This window comes from Brachionichthys hirsutus, chromosome 23 (genome assembly GCF_040956055.1).
Source record: "Brachionichthys hirsutus isolate HB-005 chromosome 23, CSIRO-AGI_Bhir_v1, whole genome shotgun sequence".
NCBI classification, from domain to species: domain Eukaryota; kingdom Metazoa; phylum Chordata; class Actinopteri; order Lophiiformes; family Brachionichthyidae; genus Brachionichthys; species Brachionichthys hirsutus.
Window position 1 is genome coordinate 1,462,755 of NC_090919.1, and position 18,442 is coordinate 1,481,196.

The 18,442-nt window shown below is 49.8% G+C and overlaps 3 protein-coding genes across 5 annotated transcripts; 1 reads left to right on the forward strand and 2 right to left on the reverse strand.

Moving 5' to 3' along the window:
- Positions 1-404: 404 nt before the first annotated feature.
- Positions 405-8,061, forward strand: LOC137911379 (zeta-sarcoglycan-like). The gene is given in 9 exon segments (XM_068755744.1): positions 405-721; positions 1,385-1,579; positions 2,638-2,701; positions 2,704-2,738; positions 3,662-3,749; positions 4,309-4,431; positions 4,524-4,596; positions 7,318-7,441; positions 7,868-8,061. Coding segments are annotated over 9 exon segments (933 nt in total). The 5' UTR covers positions 405-682; the 3' UTR covers positions 8,060-8,061.
- A 1,485-nt stretch (positions 8,062-9,546) lies between these two features.
- Positions 9,547-13,797, reverse strand: LOC137911501 (stress-induced-phosphoprotein 1-like). 3 transcript variants are annotated; one of them, XM_068755877.1, is made up of 18 exons: positions 13,508-13,797; positions 13,371-13,414; positions 12,965-13,007; positions 12,647-12,879; positions 12,466-12,546; positions 12,314-12,382; positions 12,103-12,237; positions 11,867-12,007; positions 11,729-11,783; positions 11,552-11,642; positions 11,335-11,476; positions 11,093-11,197; positions 10,904-11,003; positions 10,644-10,821; positions 10,421-10,495; positions 10,235-10,337; positions 10,038-10,147; positions 9,547-9,941 (listed from the first exon to the last, which is right to left on the reverse strand). In XM_068755877.1, the coding sequence occupies exons 1-18, from the start codon at positions 13,533-13,535 to the stop codon at positions 9,869-9,871; spliced, it is 1,806 nt and encodes a 601-aa protein (XP_068611978.1). In that variant the 5' UTR covers positions 13,536-13,797; the 3' UTR covers positions 9,547-9,868. The 3 variants fall into 3 exon arrangements, with proteins under 3 accessions (XP_068611978.1, XP_068611977.1, XP_068611979.1); XM_068755876.1 differs by having other exon boundaries at positions 12,103-12,240; XM_068755878.1 differs by lacking the exons at positions 12,314-12,382; positions 12,466-12,546 and having other exon boundaries at positions 12,103-12,240.
- Positions 13,798-14,017: 220 nt separating this feature from the next.
- mfsd8 (major facilitator superfamily domain containing 8) lies at positions 14,018-17,030 on the reverse strand. Its single transcript, XM_068755848.1, has 12 exons — positions 16,972-17,030; positions 16,770-16,852; positions 16,637-16,680; positions 16,309-16,549; positions 16,114-16,227; positions 15,888-16,032; positions 15,747-15,805; positions 15,557-15,665; positions 15,348-15,482; positions 15,158-15,261; positions 14,817-15,043; positions 14,018-14,754 (listed from the first exon to the last, which is right to left on the reverse strand). Exons 1-12 carry the CDS (start codon positions 17,028-17,030, stop codon positions 14,548-14,550), a joined length of 1,527 nt encoding a protein of 508 aa, XP_068611949.1. The 3' UTR covers positions 14,018-14,547.
- Between the last annotated feature and the right edge of the window lie 1,412 nt (positions 17,031-18,442).

An 18,442-nucleotide genomic window follows, 5' to 3' on the forward strand; every position in this document is an offset into this window, starting at 1 on the left:
TAATCCTTGCGTTTGTCGTTGGAGATCGGGGCTTGATTGGATTGGGCTGAAAAGAGTCATTTTGGTCTTTGCTTCCATCTACCGTCCCTGTGTGGGTAATGCAATGAGCAGCCGTGGACGGTTAAACAATTCTCTTTGACTCTTATTATAACAATTTGACAAGCTTGCATTTTATTGAACAAAAAATTTGATTCACAAATAAAAAATTGAAATCATGATTTATGTATTTTTTTTTATTCTGATAAAGGAATTATTTAAATAAGTGTAGAGCTTTATTTTGAAGACCGTCTACCGGAAGCACTATTTCTGAATGCGCGTGCCTTGACGGTCTCGTGAGTTTTTTTGGGAGGAGAGCGACTTCTCTCATTAGCAACGCGAGGGAAAAGCGCGCGTCGGAAGGGAGCGCGTGAGTCCGCGCATCTAAATGAGAATGCGTCCTGTTTAAATTCTAGCGAGGTTTTAAAATACATCGACAGTAATGATAATACGGAGATAAAAAAAAAAAAGAAAAAAAAAAACAACTCTTTCGTTCCTGAAATATATCCGGATTTAATTTCTGAATGGGGTTGAAGAAGGGCAGCGAGCTCGCGCGACTGCTGGACTCTGGAGCTCGCGCGTTTAGCGACAGACAACTTTATGGAAATATGTAACCGACAAAAAAAACCAAAAAAAACAAACAAACATGGAGCAGTCGGCTACCCTCAACATAGAGACACTCAAGGTAAGAAAATATTAATTTAAAAAAAGTTTTTTTTCCAACACAAGTTTGATTTAAAATAAAACTTTATCGAGTGAATTCAACAGCCTCTCTCTCTCTCTCTCTCTCTCTCTCTGTGTTTTTAAATCGCCCTTTCGGGACGGGGATGATTTATTGACCTCCATATTGTGTTTTATTCAGCAGTCGAGCTTCTCACTTTGCTCTGCCTGCAACAGGTGCTCTTTAATTGCTCTGCGTGAAATCCCAGCTCGGCCAATTAAAGACGGGAGTAGCGCCTTTTATGGTCTTTCCCCGGTTTCGTCCCCCATCCGGTAGGGGACATGATTAATAACCAGCACTGACCGGAACTCGAACGTCTCAGGAAAGGCCCGCTGCACGTACAAGCGCGCCTCATAGCCGATGCAGCTTCCTCTTCGAGAAGCACGCTAATGCTTGACACGCACACGCACACGCACACGCACGCACGCACGCACACACACACACACACACACACACACACACACACACTTTGGACTGTGAATATTTCTTCTTCTTCTGAGATATACCTCTAAAAAGGTTCGGATATTTTCCCATGAAATTTTGGGAATTTTAAAAAGTTTTCAATTGAGTCCTTTTTTTTTGGGTTATTCTGGAGCAAACCACAACAAATCTTTATTGTTCTCCCAGATTACCCAGCAGCGGTTCATCCTCTCGTCCCAGCCCCTGCGCCTCCAGCGACCTGGCGGCGACGCCGTCTACTCCGTCGGTCTGTCCGGCTGGAGGAAGCGGTGCCTCTACTTCCTGCTGCTGCTGCTCCTGGTCACGATGATCGTGAACCTGGCGCTCACCGTGTGGATCATCAAAGTCATGAACTTCTCCACGGTGAGTCCGTGGAGTAATCCGAGTACAACGAGTACAACGAGTATTACTGCGTTCCGTTTTCATCCGAGACGCTTTAATCTCTCGTCACCGGAGCCTTTATCTTAATCGAAAACCAAACGGCCACATGCTTCACGATCCCGTGACATTTCCAGGGACAATGCACACAATTTACCACGGCATCGCCTCCTCTTCCTCCTCCTCCTCTTCCTCCTCCTCCCATCAATCAGTGTCACGAATAAAAGGCCTCATCAGATCCGTTGGTGTCGCTCCAGAAGGGGCTGCTTTCCATCTCTCCGGAATCTCGTCCCAAATTCCAGCCCGTTCTTATTGGGTACCTGTCCAAACGTTGCTAGGCAACCCTTGACGTTCCATCCCAGCTTTGGGGAAATTATTTTATTGTATTTTATTCCCTGCCTGGTTTAAGAATCACAAATGACTCCCTGCTGTTTGGGGGGGGGGGGGGGGGGTATCTTTGGCTCGACATCTTTCTCTTAAGCCTCATGAAAGTAAAACCCTTCCTCTCTTTTTTCCGTCCAACCTTCCTGTCCGGCTGACTGAGCTCTTCCTCCCCGTGCGTCTCCTCCTCTTCAGCACAGGAGTGACTTTCCTATCAGACTGCTGACGGGGACCTTCACACCCTCCTCCTCCTCTTCCTCCTCCTCCTCCTCCTCCCATCTGTGCCGTGATGGAGCGCTGATCGCGGCGCTTCAGCTTCATCAAAACCATTTTCCACGAACTCTTTGACGAAGTTTGTTTAATTGTCATTCTATTTAGGCAGCGATGACGACGATGATGATGATGATGATGATGACGATGACGGCATCGGGACCAGCCGGTGTAAACCGATCCGATTCTTCCTTCTCCGCGGGTTATCCCGGATCTCGCCGGCGTTCCTTTGCTGTCACCGCCGCGTCTCTGCCGTTGTCACCTCAATGTCATGTCCTACTTCCTGCCTGTCACTTGGTGCCGCCGCCCCCCCGCCGCCCCCCCTCGGCTCCCGCTCTTCCTCCTGCACTTCGCTGACAGCAGACTTCCATTTCTCATAATCCCCCCCTCAGGGCGGGATGGGGAGCCTCCGGTTGAACCGGGACGGGATTCGGCTCGAGGGAGTCTCCGAGTTTCTCTGCCTCTCTACGTGAACGAGATCCATTCCAGGAGGGTAAGTCGCTCCTTTTGCTCCTCGCCTGCCAATCAGGACGCGAATGAACTGGGAATAAATGTGTGTACCGCCCCCCCCTCCTTTCCTCCTCGTCCTCCTCATTTCCGTGTCACCTTCCAACAGAGCGCTATCGAGGCCTGCCTCTCTGGCCACCTACACCCCAAAAGAAGATTACAGAGGGACCCCCCCTCCCCCAGCCCCCCCTCCCACTTCCTCCCTTTTATCTTCAGTAGATTAACCAGCAGAGCTTCGGTGCAAAGTTCTACACTCTTTCGGATCGTCCCCTTTTCACCGATTCTCCGTGGTGTGTGAAGGACTTGAGTCCCCCCCCCCCGCGCGTTCCAGCCGGAGCTAAATATAACGCGTTCACGCTCAGGAGGGGGGGAACGCCGGACGGTCGCAGGAGGCGTCGGACCGAGTCGATATTCCGTCTCCGGACAGTTTGACTGTCTCGTTTTACAGACATGCTGTGCGGGAGACGCTCTTAGAGATATCTGCAGGACAAAGAACTCTACGGGGGTCACTCGATAGTTCTCACCTGAGCAGATACAGTATGTCCAGCCCTGAGAGATGGGGGGGGGGGGTTACAGCGGGGTGCACGGCGCCGGGCCTCAACGTTAGCTCGAACCCATTTAATCTGGGTAGCAACGCTACCCCGAGTGTCTGAGCGAGGAAATGAAGCGGTAATAACCGAACCTTTTCAACTTCATCGTGTTTTTTCTTCCCTTTTAGTTCAGTATGCAAATTGGCGTCAAGCACAACAAACAAACGCACATTTTAAATGCATTTATGCAAATACAGCCGAGCTTTTAATCTCTAAAAGGTCTGCGTTGGACTCGAGCCATCAAAGGATAACGTCCGTCTCTGCTCCCGTCTTTCTGTCCCTCTTCTTCTTCCCTCGCTCGTATTCCTGCTTTTCCCAGGACAGCCTGTTGGCCTTGCAGTCGGAGAAAAACGTAACGCTGAACGTCAGGAACGCCGAAGGCCAGCTGACCGGCCAGCTGACCGTGGGTGAGTCTCTGCTCCTCGTCTGGTTTGTGTTCCGACGAGGCCCCCGCTGGGACCCGCCCCCCCCCCCGATCAATCATATCCCATTAACGACTTTAATCAAGATTGGAGCAGCTAATCATTTTTAAACGACTGTTGACTGTCGAGATGTAACCTTTAATGTACTCGTTAGGAGGCCGACGGATGATCAAAGTCATCGACATGATTAACGACCTGCTTATGAACATCAATAGATATTGATTCAAGCCGACAGAAGGCAAAAGTTTGAGGCTGATTTTTGAGGAGGGGGGGGAATCAGAATTAATATTCCTCACCGGCGGAACAAATCTGTTTAAGTTCTTTGTAAAAAAAGCCCGGCTGGTCCGGATTTATCCGGCGCCTTTCCCTAAGCGGGGAGGGAAAACCGGAGCAGTTCCCCAAAGGCAGCCGTCGTTTGACAGCAGTTTGACTTTTACGGTCAGCAAAGCGTTGGCTGTTTGTTCTTAATGCTTTTTAAACGATTAAAACACGTAAATATATCATATGGATATCGGTCCAGACTGTTTACCGGACCTCTGTGCAGGACCCGAGTCGGTGGAGGCCCAGTGTCAGAGGCTGGAGGTACGAAGCCCGGGTGGAGGCAGGCTACTGTTCTCTGCAACGGAGGAGGCGGTCGCCATGACGACTAAAAGGTTCACCGTCACAGGTTTGAGTTCTAATCTTCTGGTGTCTGGATGAACAAAACTAAAGTATGGCATGAAAGGAATGTTCTTATTGTTCTGTGTTACTCTGGGCCAGGCTCGGAGGGCGCGGCGTTCGGACACTCGGTAGAAGCCCCCCTGATCCAAGCGGGGCCCTCTGAAGACCTCAGGTCAGTTCATTCACCGACTTTACACAAATCCATCGCTCAGACTCGACTCAATCTGAACATTATATTCATTTCACGGCCGAGGGCGGAGCCAATTTGTTATTTATTCTCTGTAGCAGTCGGGAATTGATTAAAGCACCAAGAGGCAGAGGCAGAAACGAGTGCGTTACGGAGGTTTATTGGGGTTCGCCGCGGCGCAGCTGCCCGAGGCGCCGGCCCGGCGCCGCTCTATTAGCCGGCGCTAACGAGTCGGGCTCGTTGTCCGCCTCGACGGTCCTGGAGGGAGAGCCGGGATCAAAGTTGGCAGAAAAAACTGCGTTCTGGCACCTAATTCCTCCAAGAGTGACAGGAATACAGATGAGGTTCACTTTAAAGCACGCACGCACACACACACGCACGCACACGCACACACACACACACACACACACACACACACACACGGGCGTCGCTCAGGGATGACCATCTGCAGCGTTTCCTGTTTGAGGCTTCCTTTCCCTTTTTAAACACATTTTAGGTCCCGAATCATTTCCTGTCTTGTTGATCCTGTTGGTTGCTCTTTAGCATCTTCTGTTTGGGACTCCTCCCCCCCGAAGCCGAAGCCGCCTCCCAAAACACGGGCGCCACCTGCGGAGCCCTCCCCGGATGCTGCGGGTTCCGTTTGGCTCGCATCCTTTCCGCCCTTCTCGTTCTCTTTTTTGATGCGTTTTTTATTTCTCTGCAAGGCATCAAATAAAAATAACCCCGTCCCCCCCGTCCCCGTCCCCCCCGTCCCTGAGATCGCTGGCGTGAAAGCACCTGTACACAAGTGTGTCTTTGTTCTCACCAAGCAGTTCCTGAATCGCTGAACGCACTTTACTCGGTATTCGTGTGTTTCTACTGGAAAAAAACTGAATTAAATTTCATTTATTTGTATTCAAATTGGAAAACAAACAAATAATTAGATTGTGCTCATCGGCCGAGTTAATAAAGGAAGCGTGTGCGTTCCGGAGCAGCGGGTTCACGGTCGGGTCGATCGGGTCGAACTCAGCGACGCCTGAAAGTCGCCGTCGGCAACAAAGGCCTTGATCTGGACGCCGCGGTTACAAAGCGCAGCGGAGACGTGGCGGTTCGTCACGCCCCCCCCCCCCCCCCGCTCTCATTACCTTTTATTCACGGCTCGGTCAGCGCCGTCACCTCCAGTCAGACTCGCCTCTCGACACGCCCGCCGGTGCTCCGTGCCGGAGATCACGGCGGATAATCGAGGGGAAGTTTGGCTCCGGGGATTCGTGTTTGTTTTGGCTGCCCCGGAGGACGGCGCTCCGATTCCCGGATCCGGGAAGCTGCACGACACACGTTAGCATTTCACATTCCGCTTCTTCTCCTGCCGTCTGATATTTCTAATATTTCCTCTCTTGACATTTATGGAGGACAGATGGCGAACGGGCATCTGGTCAGCGCGACGCACGCAACTCCAGCCCCCCCCCCCCCCCCCCCACCCCCGGTAGTCGGGAAATGTCCTCGCAGGCTGATTTATTCATTTGCGTTTTTGTTTTATTTATGTCTTCGTCGCACACGGCGAATATAAAGCGGCTGCTATTAAACAAAGCATGCTGGGAACGCGACGAGACGATGCGTTCATGGATCGCGTAGTTTTTTTCCCCAACACCTTTTGAGGCCATTTTACCCTCAAAGTTTAAATTCATTCTTCAATAAACAGCCGCAGGAACGTTGAAACCAATCGAGTGCGATTTCACGCTTTCATATATTTTTTTTTTATTGCAACGCCATTATCGTGTTTACAGCTGCAAGGTGAAATGGAACGGCGCGCTGCTGTTGCAGCCTCGGAAACATAAGCACGCTCCGGTTGTTAAACCCGAGAGACGGATTTAATTGAATTAATTTAATGCTTTATTTTGGACTGCGCCCCGAAACTAGCACTCGTGGAAATTGAGCGCTTTATCTTCTGGCAGTGCACTGCAAAAAGTAACGCTGTAATAAGAAATAAATACCACAAACGAGTGAATCTGTCCGCCTCGATGGGCAGCGGCTTGTTTTAAGGGTTAAATAAACGCATCGTGTTTGTGCCACGGCTTGAAATGTGATCGTTGAGCTTAGAGAATTAAATTAATCAAAGGCAAATAATGAAACGAGAAAACAGCCGGGAGACGAAACGTAATTAACAAACGTCCCGTCTGGTTAGTGGAGATCAGTTCGGTAATCGGTGCTGAAAAAATAAAACCAGCTTTATTATTAACGTGAGAAGAGAATCTCCGAATGGCTTTTTAATGACCTTGTCTGTCCCGGCCGCAAAAGACGGAAGCACCACAATAACACAGCGAGGGCTGGGGGGGGGGGGGGGGGTCACGTTTTACTCAACAAGCTGCGTCGACCGAAGCCCGCTTTAGAGTCAAAGAGCCTTTTCATATGCAGATGCAATTTATAAGCTTTTCCCTCCTCATTCCAACAACGTAATCCGGAATGCGTGTCATTTCCAGAGGATGGAGATTTAGGCTCCTTTTAAAATTCATTGAAAACAGATTTGGGAGGGGAGGGGGGAGGGGGGGGGCAGAATCAGCTGATGCCATTATGGGATGGGGTTGTTTAGGAGCCGTAACCGAGAGCAGCTTTGATATTCCGTGTTCAGGGAGTCCAATAGAATAGATAAACGGCCGGTTTACCCTTAAATGCGTCGCAAGGTTGGAAGAAGTGACCGTAAACCCCCTCCCCCCCCCCCCTCGTCCTCAGGTTAGAGTCGCCCACGCGGACCTTGACCATGGAGGCTCCCAGAGGCGTGGAGGTGAGCGCCGTCGACGGGCCGCTGAAGGCCGGCGGCCGGAAGGACCTCCGCCTGGAGTCCACGGAGGGAGAGGTGAGGAACGCCATGCGAACACGATTACCCGCCTCCTTTAAGGTTGACTTGTCTCCTCCTCTGATTGGATTAGGAGCCGCCGGCCTTCCTCGCAGCTTTTAGAATGTATCATCTAACCAGATTTAAAGTAATCAGAATTCCTCCGCCTGCCTCTGGACATAAATCCATCCCGTTGGAGGGACCGCCGCCCCCCCCCGAACCCGCTAAAACTTTGTTCTAAATCACAGCATTTAATAGACGGATGGCGTTCCTCCTTCACCGGGTCACTGCTGCCATTTTCTTCCCTCCACCGGTCACATTGTATTTACCGATCGCGCCGGCGTAATTTATTAGTTCCACTTGGCGGCGCATCGTCCAAAGGGCACCTCTGGCGATGTTATTGCGACGACTTCCAGCGTGTCTCCTGTTGTTGCCCCCCCATCCCAGATACTTTTAGACGGCAGCACCGTCCGGCTCGGCCGCCTCCCGCTGGGCGTCTACGCGGCGGCGGGCGGCCACGCCCCGCGGGAACGGGACGTGTACGAAGTGTGCGTCTGCCCCAGCGGCAAGATCTACCGATCTCCGGCAGAGAGCGGCTCCACCTGCCAGGCCATGAGCAGCATCTGCCTCTGGAGCTGACCTGGGGGGCGGGCAATCGGGGGGGGGGCGCGTCTGGGTGATGCTGCCGGTCGGAGGACACGGCCTCTATTTTTCTACTTTATCGCAGCGACCTGCTCTGAAGGATTTTTGAGGTCAGATTCTGAATAATGATGAATCATTACTGGAAAATTGAAATCGTAGAAGCACAATCCTGATTTCAGATATTTTACTTTTTTCCACTGTCAGCATTTTATTTTAAATAAAAGCCTGTTCTCCCTCTCTCTCTCTCTCGTTTTTATTCTTCCGTGACGCACGTCATTCGGTGGACGTTCCTAGAACGTCGGAAACGGCAGTTTGGAAAACGTCCTTCTGCGTCGTAGCTGTTACGGAGCATTAAATTTATCTCTACGGGGGGCAGTAAGGGACAAAAATCAATCTGCTGTTGTGAGATAATTAAGAACACGCTAAACAGACCCACGTTCAACCAGTCACAAAAGGAATAGCTCAAAATTCTTACTCGTTAAATTCTTTGATCTTTTTTTTTTTTAATGCTGATTCATTCTCCTGTGTCCGTCATGTGAACTCCACTTCTCTCCCAAGGTGGCGTTTCCACGGCGACGGGGGCCGGATGACCTCGAGCACCGGAGCTGAGGGAGGCGGGCATCATCCTCCACCTCATCTTCATACCCCATCATCATCATCATCATCATCACCCACGCTGGTTTGATTTCATTTTATTTAATCCATTTCTCTATAAATCCTGCACGGAGCTTAAAACGCTGACGTCGTGTTTTTATAACTCTGGAACATCTCTCTTTAGGGATAATTTATTCCCGTCCATCGGCAATAACACCAAAAATTCCATTTCGAGTGAGTGACGGCTGCAAAATTCAAATTAGAGAGACTCGAATGTTTTCGCTGCCGGCTAAAGACCGCCTGTTTTTTGTTTTTTTTGCATTTGTGATTGAGCTGAAACGTTAATTCGGTTCCAGCAGGCGCCAGATGCTCTAGACGATCTCTGCTGCTTTGTATTCATATCTTTATTTGCATAAATCGAGGGGGGGGGGGGGTTGTTTGTTCTGATCCTAGAGGAAGAACAAAGTTGTTCCCGAGTTTGTTTGAAGCGTCATTCGAGAACCCACCTCCACTTCAGGATCAGATTTGTGTACGTCCGTGTGAAACATGATCACAAACCCGGTGTGTGCCCCCCCCCACCCCCCACGTAAGATAAATGCCACCGGAAGTAATTCCGAGTTCTAGACAACAAACAGAAACGCGCGCTTCAGCTCCACGGCACTGATTAGCATTCCTGCTGCTCCGCGACGGGAGATTTCAGGATTTAGGGGAAACAGGCGGCGCTTTAACGTTCTACTTTTAACACCCGTCTGACTTTGAAACTTTCTTCATTTCAGCCGGGCTTATTTTTAAATGCATTCCAATTAAAAAGCCACTAAACGGTGCAGCCGCCGGCCGGTCCGTCATCGCATCGCTCAGCCTCCAATAACGAGAGCAGGAAACGCACCGTGCACGTTTTTAATTCAGAACACAAAGTCCATAAATGATGCTTTAAGGAACACTTAATAATTAAAAAAAAGGATTTTAAATTCAACCCGCTCGGATTTAATCTAATTTAGTTATCAAAATGTATATTGATCTACAATAAATCTTTCTGGCTTAAACCCAAAACTTAATGTATAAAACCTTAAACTTGTGTAGCGCCGTTGCCTTTTCAATCTAATCTTTTAAAACATCTTTTTTTTTTTAAACCCAACCATCGGAGCCGATTCTGCGTCGCGTTGGACTTCATTGATCGTCCTCTGAAGCTCAAAGGCATCGTCTCCGTTTCCTTCAGGACTCTCCTCTGGGGTGGGACAGGAATGTAGAAAGGGGAAAGGGTCTCCGGGCCGCCGCGGCGCTCCTCCTAGTTCCCCAAAAGAAGCAGAAAGGAAGAACTGAGCGACTCCCCCCCCCCCCCCCCCCCAACAACGCCATCGACATTAGAAATAACGGCGCTCACCCGATGTCCTCGAGGTCGTCGGACGTGAGGGCGGATCTGGAAATGCCCCTTCCGGGAGGAATCCTGTCCGGATATCTCACAGCTAGCCTCGTGCCATTCAGAATAAAACCCTGACGGGGGGGGAGGCAAAGACGACGAAACGTTTTCTCGGAACGCGGAAACTAAAACGACCGGCGAGGTAGAAGCGGGTGGCTTACGTGGAAGCGGCGGATCGCTTCTTCGCAGTGCTCCCGTTGCGTGAAGTTGACGAAGGCGCACCGTTTGTGAGTCAGCATGTTCATGCTGTGGACGAGCCCGACCCTGCGAGACCGGAAGTTACGCCGGAAGCCGATCAGAAACGAGCCTCGGCGGCGCCGAACGCCGAAAAAACGGCGTTCTCTTACTTGGCAAACAGATTCGTTAACGCGGTCTCTGTCGTCGGGTAATCCAAGTTCCCCACCCAGACCGGAAAAAGCTCCCTGTGGAAAGACGATGTGAAATGCGTCAACAGCCGGCGGGTGTTTTACCGCCACCTTCTGGCGGGGTGATTGCATTACAACCAGGCAGGTGAAAACGGTGAACCGGACCGGGTGTGTTTAATAACGCGTGGCTGGATTCCATACTCACCGACTCTTGACATCCGACACAATCTGGACCGGACCTGCAGGGCCGTTCTTAAATTGTGCTTCCGCCGCGTCGCGTGGCCGAGGAAGAGGAAGAGGAAGGTTTATACTGGCTGAGAGAACCGGAGAAACTCCGCTGGCGTTCGCTACTTGAACCGGGGGGCGTGTTCCGTTTTGAATAGCTGCAAATCACAAAGACGCACGACGTCGTGTCGTTAGCTTCACACGGAGGCGACATTTGATCCTGGGTGTCAGCGCCCCCACCTGGTTGGCCGTTTAATTTGCAGAGAACCTCGACTGCTTTTTTGACCGTGCCGTGAATAATTAAAGCGTTGGAGCTGTGCTCCCTGCTGAAACCGTGTTCCTGAAAGAAAGCAGATCCAGGAAGTAAAAAAGGAAGACTTTCCCATCGTAGACTCGCCACACACACACACACACTTCCTGTTGCGTTACCATTAGTTGTGTTATCTGCACCCGCATCAGTTCCTGGGCAGCTTCTGTACACGAAGCGTCGAGCTTGAGAACGTCAGTGAAGGCCTGAGCCGCTTCCTCATGCCGCTGGAAAGAAGAAGGGGCCCCGATAATCCCGGTAATCGGATTACAGGAGCGGCGAGTTGGAACATTTAGCTAGCTGCACACACAGGAAGTAACCACGGCGACCTGTGACTCCACCCCGGGCAAACATTAGCGGGTACCTTTAGGCCGGCCAGCGCTCTGCCCTTCCTAAACAGTCCTTTCACCCAGCCGGGACTCATGGAGAGAGACAATTCGGCGTCCGTCAGAGCCTTCGTATATTCCTGCAGCCTTTCAAAACAGTACGCACGGTTCCCAAACAACCTGCGAGAGACACGAGCGTTCAAACGTCGCATTAAAATCCGGTGGGGATCAAAGGCTTAAGTAAATACCACTTACTTAAACTCTGTCGGGTTGTATTTTATGGCGTCCGTAAAATATTTGATGGCCATATTAAAGTCTCCAGCGTTAGCAAATCTATATCCAATACCTGTAAGGGGGGGGGTGGGGGGGTGTTGTTAAATCCAACCGGCACGAGTAGAGACATTAAAAATTTGAAAGACGCACAGAACTTACTTGCGAGTTTGGTACTTATTTTTTTGTTATCTTGAAAAGAGGAGGCAGCGGAATCCTGTTCAGGATCAAAGGATTATTAACGTTTAACTCGCACAGGAATGAACACTGCCCCGGGATCCGTCTGATCGGACGCCTCACCTCCTCCTCTACATCTTTAGGGCGTTCCATAATGGCTTTAACTACTTCTCTCTCCTTCCTCTCCGGCTTGGGCCTCTGCTCCAGTTTACGCTTGGCTATAAGAGCGGCTCGACTCACGAAAGGACTCGTCACGTCCAGCTCCTTCGGGAAAATAGATCAAAGGGAACGGACATTTCAACCTGAGGTAAAAAAAAACCTTTTATCACCTTTAAATGATGCGACAGGACGAAAGCTACCTCGGGCTCATCGCCGTCGTATCTGTCGTCCTCTTCGTCGCTGGCTTCGTCTTCGCCCCCGTCGCTGCTGTCTGTATCTTTAGCCGAAACGTTTGAATCTGTCGCGTCGAGAACCTTACGCTCTTCTTCTTTGCGCTGCTGTTCAAAAGCAAACACGGCTCTTTGATTTCCCCGTCGCTGATATTAAAACACGGCGCGGGTAAACGGCTACCTCTTCGCTCTTTAAGGGGTTGTCCTTTTCCTTCTTCAGCTTCTCCAGCTGCTTTCTTTCCTTCTGTTTCTGTCGGACAAGAATCCAAACGACGGGACGGATGAGTTTTAGTCCGTCCGCTAACCGGTGGAACTTGGGACGGTGAAATTCACCTGTTTCTTAAGACGCTTCTTCTCAGCCTTTTCTTTGCTTTTTTTAGCTTCTTCTAATAATCTGGCTTTTCTTTCAGTATCCTGAGAGTCACAGAAAAAAAAACCCCAAAAAAACAGCGCAGAGATTTAAACGACGCATCGTAACGAAGCGAGCGCGGCTTGGAGTTAAAATCGGACTTACGCTCTCCTCATCCTGGACCGTCGACCTCGAATGCGGAACTCGCCGACCTCCGGGGGCGTAATAAAGCGGAGGCTGACGGGCGAAACCGTACTCGGTCGGACGGCTCCGGTTTAATCCTTCGTCCCGGCTGCTACGGGAGTTCCAGGAGCGTCCGTGGAAACCGTGCGTGTAAGAGTCGTAGTCGTAATCGTCCTCGTCTGAAACGTCCAGATCGCTGCCGCGGTCGATGTGAGCTGGGAGAGAAAAAGAGTTCAAGTTTGAGGGAATTGTTTTAAGCATCTGTAAATTTCACAACATTGGAATGTGGAGATTTCTTACTAATATAGCCGAGCTTTAGCATCTGCGGAATATCAGCGGGAACCTGGATGCGTGAGAGAAGAATTCAAGCTTTTAAAGTGGTTTACATTCCAGGCCGGGCGAAGGAAAACGTACATTTACAGCAGCATCCGGCGATCAGCTGTTCGCTGTGATGATTGTGAAGTTAGCATTTATCACTTCCGCCTTCGCGAAGCGCAAAACGGCGTAAAATCTCAAAACATCCGCACAAATAATCAAATCGCACTCTTTTAAACAGACTTGATCATCAAGAACGCGATGCGGAAGCGTTGCTGCGGCGTAAACAAACAAACAAAGCGCGTCTCGAGTGACGCAGAAGCGTAGCTTAGCTACGGCGAAACATGTCTCCCGTTTCCGTGGCGATCAGAAAGATTTTGCGGTTACTTACAGGCACCGGGAGGAATTTAAGACTCCGAAAGAACGCGTTACAATCTGGGGAAGGAGATAAAACAAGGGTTTAATCACAGGGGGGGGGGGGGGCTAGCACGGAAGCTAACGCAGCCAGCGAGAAGTGAACATCCTTACCCGTCTCATCGCCGAAATCGAATTCCATTTTTTTAAAATAAACTCAAACCCCCTAAAGATTCTTCACGTTCCCGAAAAGTTCACTACGCCAAATATTACGTGGAATTACACCCAACTTTTACCGCGTTTATCGGATACTTATACCGAGGCGACTTTCAAAACTGCGCATGCGCACTGCGACGAGCTACTTCTTTTATTGTTTAACGGCGGCTGGCCACCTTCGCGAGGGGACATTACCGCCACCTACTGGTCCGGGGGTGCCTTTATTTTCATTATCCTGAGTCAAGTGTAGTGTCTCTAAATAAATACTGCAAAGGAAACTAAATATATGTATCCCTTCTTATTTTCATATATGAACAATATTTCATCAATATCTTCCTCGAGAGAGAAATTGTGGAAATCATTTTCTGTCTTTAAAAAGAAGTTAGAAATTTCACAAAGGTTAAAGTTAGTAAATATAAAACGGATAAAGCTGCATTCAATGAAGGAATTAGTTCAGCAGTCGCACATTTTATTGAGTTAAAAACTATTACAATTCTAGTGGATTCGTATGTAGGTAGAGTTCATAAAACAGTTAGTTTAATGCAAACCATTCTGGTATTAAAAATGAACAAATTATGCATACAACCATTTTCTTGTACGCAGTTTAGGTAAACGATTGAGGTCGTCTCGTCCACAAGAAAATGGATGTATGGATGAATAAAGTAGTCCGTTTAAAAAAAACATTTACATTAGTATGTCTTCAACCGTTCAATCACATAAAACAAAAGACGTAAAAACTACAATCGTGCCGATTAAAACTGTTAGCTTAGCAATGCCACATGAGATGATGGAAACAGTGCCTCATGGCTTATTTTGCGACGGGGTGAGCTCAGCCACCTGCAATCGAGTCCTGAGAAACAACCTGAACTTATCTCGTCAATCCTGTCACCGCTTTTTAAATGAGGTAAAAAGAAAAAAGAGCCGCCACCATAGAAAGGATCTTGGCTAAAGGTCAGAAGGAACGCGCCACCAGTCTCTCCAGGGATATTATCCACGGATTATTCCATCGTGGTTCTTCGCCGCACAGAAAAGGCGATGAGTCTGTGGTAAAGGCAGCTGAGGAGGGCGATGGCCCCCACCACCATCACGCATATGAGGCTGAAGGCCCAGCGGGGTCCCAGGATGGTGTAGACCTGGGACACGAACACCGGGCCTAATGTCCGTGCGCCGCTCCCCGAAGCTGTGAGCCATCCCATGTAGACGCCCTGCAGAAAGCAGAACATCCTCGTTCAGGGTTCAACCAACGAAGAAGAACAAGCGTCCGTACCTGAGGTCTGGGCCCGAGGATTTTGGAATATAGCGTGTAGGACATGACGTTGCAAGCCGGGTAACCCACGCCGATGAGGAAGGCGCCCGAGACGTACTGGGCAAGGCGGATGGCGGGGGTATACTGGCACCAGGTCTGTTCAGGCGGGCATCCCGTCGGCTCCGAGGAGCCGTTGGAGGACATCGCGTTTCCACGAGTCGGACTGGGAAAAGAGTCGTTTTTGACGTCTGCGCGTTGAAGACAAAAAGCGGATCATGAACAGCAGACTGCTCCACCCCCCCCCCCCACAGCGACTCTCAAGTGACTCTCGCACGCCCCCCCCCCCCCGAATCGGCACCGACCTGCCCACTGGATTTTCGGGTATTGATTCCCCCACGGGAGCAGAATGAAGAAGCTGCAGAGTAAGACGATCAGGCCCGCCAGCAGCACAGGACGATCCCCGAACCTGGAGGGGAAAAGAAACCTCCATCACGAAAAAAAAGAAGCACTGCCGCTTTAAATGCTTTTATTTACCAGCGTAAGGGGGCGGACCTTTTAGAGGCAGCCTTCACAATCAGAAACACCAATATGGATTCAAATCCAACGCAGCAGATGACGACGCCGTTGTAGAACACGGCTTGTCTCCGCGTCCAGGCGAACATGTCCATGGATAGCGGCGTGGCGATCCTGACGTTTAAGAACGGGAAAAAAAAAAGAATAAAAAACACCCCGAAAACCGACTCGATGAATGAAATACTCACGTCTCAAAGATGGCGAAGATGAACATGACCACGAAGAAGAGGGCATTGGAAGTCAAAACGGCGACCTGATCGATGGCCGCCGCGGTTTCTTCGCTGATTTCACCTCGATCTGAGGGCAATGAAAAGAAAAGATAAAAGTTTGAGCCAAAAAAAAAAAAAACACAGAAAAGAAGGGGCCGTAAAAAAATACCTTCGGATGCGCAGTTGATCGCTCCGACGCACCTTCCGTCGTCGTCGATGTGGTGCTCTCTGGTCACGAGACGCAAAAACAAACGCGCCATCAAACGAAAGCAGCGTTGCGTCAAGTTACTGCGCCGCCGTCGCCGCTCACCTCAGCACCAACAGAACCAGCGAGATGTTGATGACGCCGAAAGCCGCTGCCAGGAAGGCGGGGGCGGTGTACATGTTGAGCTGCAGCCGGAGGGCGCTCACCGTCACGCCGTTCTCGCCCAGAAAGGAAAAGCACGCCTGCAATGCTGGAACATTTCAACACAGACGGACGCATTGAGCGAGCCCCTTTCTCTCTCTCTCTCTCCCCGCCGGCGTCCTGCGTTTACCTGGTCCCAGGATGAAGCCGAGCGCCTGGCTGGCGCTCATGTTGGCCATGGCGCCGGTCCTCTCCGTCAGCGTTGTGGCTCCGGCCACGTAGGACCGAACCACGGCGACGTTACCTGCCGCCGGCGAACCGAAGCTAACGTTAGATTCATATACTCAAAAAACGGACCCCCCCCCCCCCCCCTTCCCGGAATGACCTGCTCCGAAGCCGACAAAGACCCGGGACATGAGGACGTGGACTTTGCGGCCGGCGGCGGGCAGGTACGCGTAGGCGTAGTAGACGTTGGCTGAGAGGTTGATGGCGATGGAGCACACCAGCGGTTCCCTGCGCGGCCGGCGGTTCGACCAGAGGCCGAAAACGGGCGAGGCCACCATCTGGCCGAGGCTGTAGGCGGCCACCACCCACCCCAGGAAGGAGGCGTCGGCGCTGTCGTCAATCTGCGGGGGGAAAGGGTCGGAAACGGCGGCGTAAAGATTTCTTTATTTTGACCTTTGATCTTTCATGAAAAAAAGAAACCCGCGCACCTTTTCCAAATACGGCCACAGCGAGGTGATGACGATGGTGAAACCTGCCGGCGAACACAAAGTTCAAAGTTCAACCTGCTGAAGGCCTGCTTCAGGCATCTCCGCCTGACGTGGAACTCGTGCACATCCTCACCCACGCTGCTGAGGAACATGGTGAAGTACATGATCCGGATGGATCTCCAGCGACTCTTGTAATCACCGTCCCGGAAGTCATCGCTGCACAAGAGGAAGAAGAAGACGAGGAGGAGGAGGAGGAGGAGGCAGCCCAGCTGATCAGGCAAGCTGTTTATGTGACAGGTTTGGTCTGGGGGCGGGGCGTCGGACTCCGCACTCACCTGCTTGCGTCATCACCGAGCAGCGGGGTCGTCTCGTCGGAATCAACAAGTTGAGACATTTTTTTGTGGCCAGAAAAAAATGGCGCAAACTTTTGAGATTGTAAAAACTGTGTCGTTAAATCGCCATGAAGCCGATTGTTACGCTACGCTGCTAAAGTTAGCCCTGAGCGTCCGGACAGCTAGCTGCTGCAGCTAGCCGAAGCGACGTAAACTAATATTACAGCGTTCCATCCTTACGTGCACGTCAAACCGGTTAACGACGCTGAAATAATGTACCGTGAACGAAGGCGGAGAACCGCACTTTGCCTTCTCCAGGGCCGCCGACGTTTCCGGTTATTTTCAAAATAAGGTACATCGTGATTTAATTCGTTATCTTTCATGTCTTTTTTTTACAGTTTCGGGTTTGTTGGTCGACCAACAACGTAAAATGAACTTCGATACGTAACCTTTATACTATTAAAAGCTCCTCCGTCGCTTTGTCTTCAACACTGACACAGTGCATGCATTTATTTTGAAACTCCAATAGCAAACAGAAACATCCGGTCTAGCGTCCATCGCGCTAAACATCACGTGAGAAGCTCCTGTCCCCTAATTATTATTTTATTTATTAATTTGAGCATCAAAACATCACGCATAAACTCAAAATGAACAATAAAAATAACAAATAAAAAAATAAACAAACACATTTTCAGAAACATGGTCATGGCAGGTGGTCAAAAAACAAGACATTTGTTGTTTTACCTATCAATAAGTGTACTGTAAACCTTAAAAATACCTCATATTTACGTTTTCTTTATAAAACAATTATACTTTAACACAGCTTTAATTCTTCGTACCGGTATTATTGTGGCGTATAGATGGGATCAATCGAAACGCCACGAGGCAGGGACACACAGGCCTCGTCAAACGTATTGATCCAGATCAGAGAGAAGGATGCAGGACTTACTCGGCTGCTGTTTCATTGATTGCCCCCCCCCCCCGACACCACCTTTAAACAGGTGAGCGCACACTAAACTCCACTCCCACGGTGCCACGCCCAATCACCACGGGGCGGGTGCACACACACATACAAACTCTGAATATTCCTATTGATACTGGGAGTCTCTGTAAAACACAAATATGTATCAGTACCGGCAAAGCGAGATGAGAATGTAGAATCTTTTTATTTTTCAGATAAACTGTCTACATTTGTTGTCCTCTGTTATTTGTATGTCTATTTTCTTTGTTTTTCTCCACCCACGATGAAAAAAAAGTCACTTTACAGTCCATTTTAGGAAATCACAACAAAATGTCATACACTTTAATAAGTACAGAAAGTATTTACAGTATGTACACGACATATCACAATACTAAGTTTGTCATCACTACTGTATACTGTATTTTTTTTAAATTTTATTTAAAAACTCTCTGCACCCAAGCAGGCGTGCCTTCAATACATAATAGTTTGACTATGATGGTATACGAGGGTACG

Coding starts and splice junctions, on each gene's coding strand:
- LOC137911501 (XM_068755876.1), bottom strand. CDS start 13,535: ATGGAATTCGATTTCGGCGATGAGACGG. Junction 12,241..12,313: donor ACCCCTTAAAGAGCGAAGAG/GTAGCCGTTTAC, acceptor GCTTTTGAACAG/CAGCGCAAAGAAGAAGAGCG. Junction 10,338..10,420: donor TTAACGAATCTGTTTGCCAA/GTAAGAGAACGC, acceptor CCGGTCTCGCAG/GGTCGGGCTCGTCCACAGCA.
- mfsd8 (XM_068755848.1), bottom strand. CDS start 17,030: ATGTCTCAACTTGTTGATTCCGACGAGACGACCCCGCTGCTCGGTGAT. Junction 16,033..16,113: donor CGGCTTCATCCTGGGACCAG/GTAAACGCAGGA, acceptor GAAATGTTCCAG/CATTGCAGGCGTGCTTTTCC. Junction 15,262..15,347: donor GTGAAGGCTGCCTCTAAAAG/GTCCGCCCCCTT, acceptor TTTCCCCTCCAG/GTTCGGGGATCGTCCTGTGC.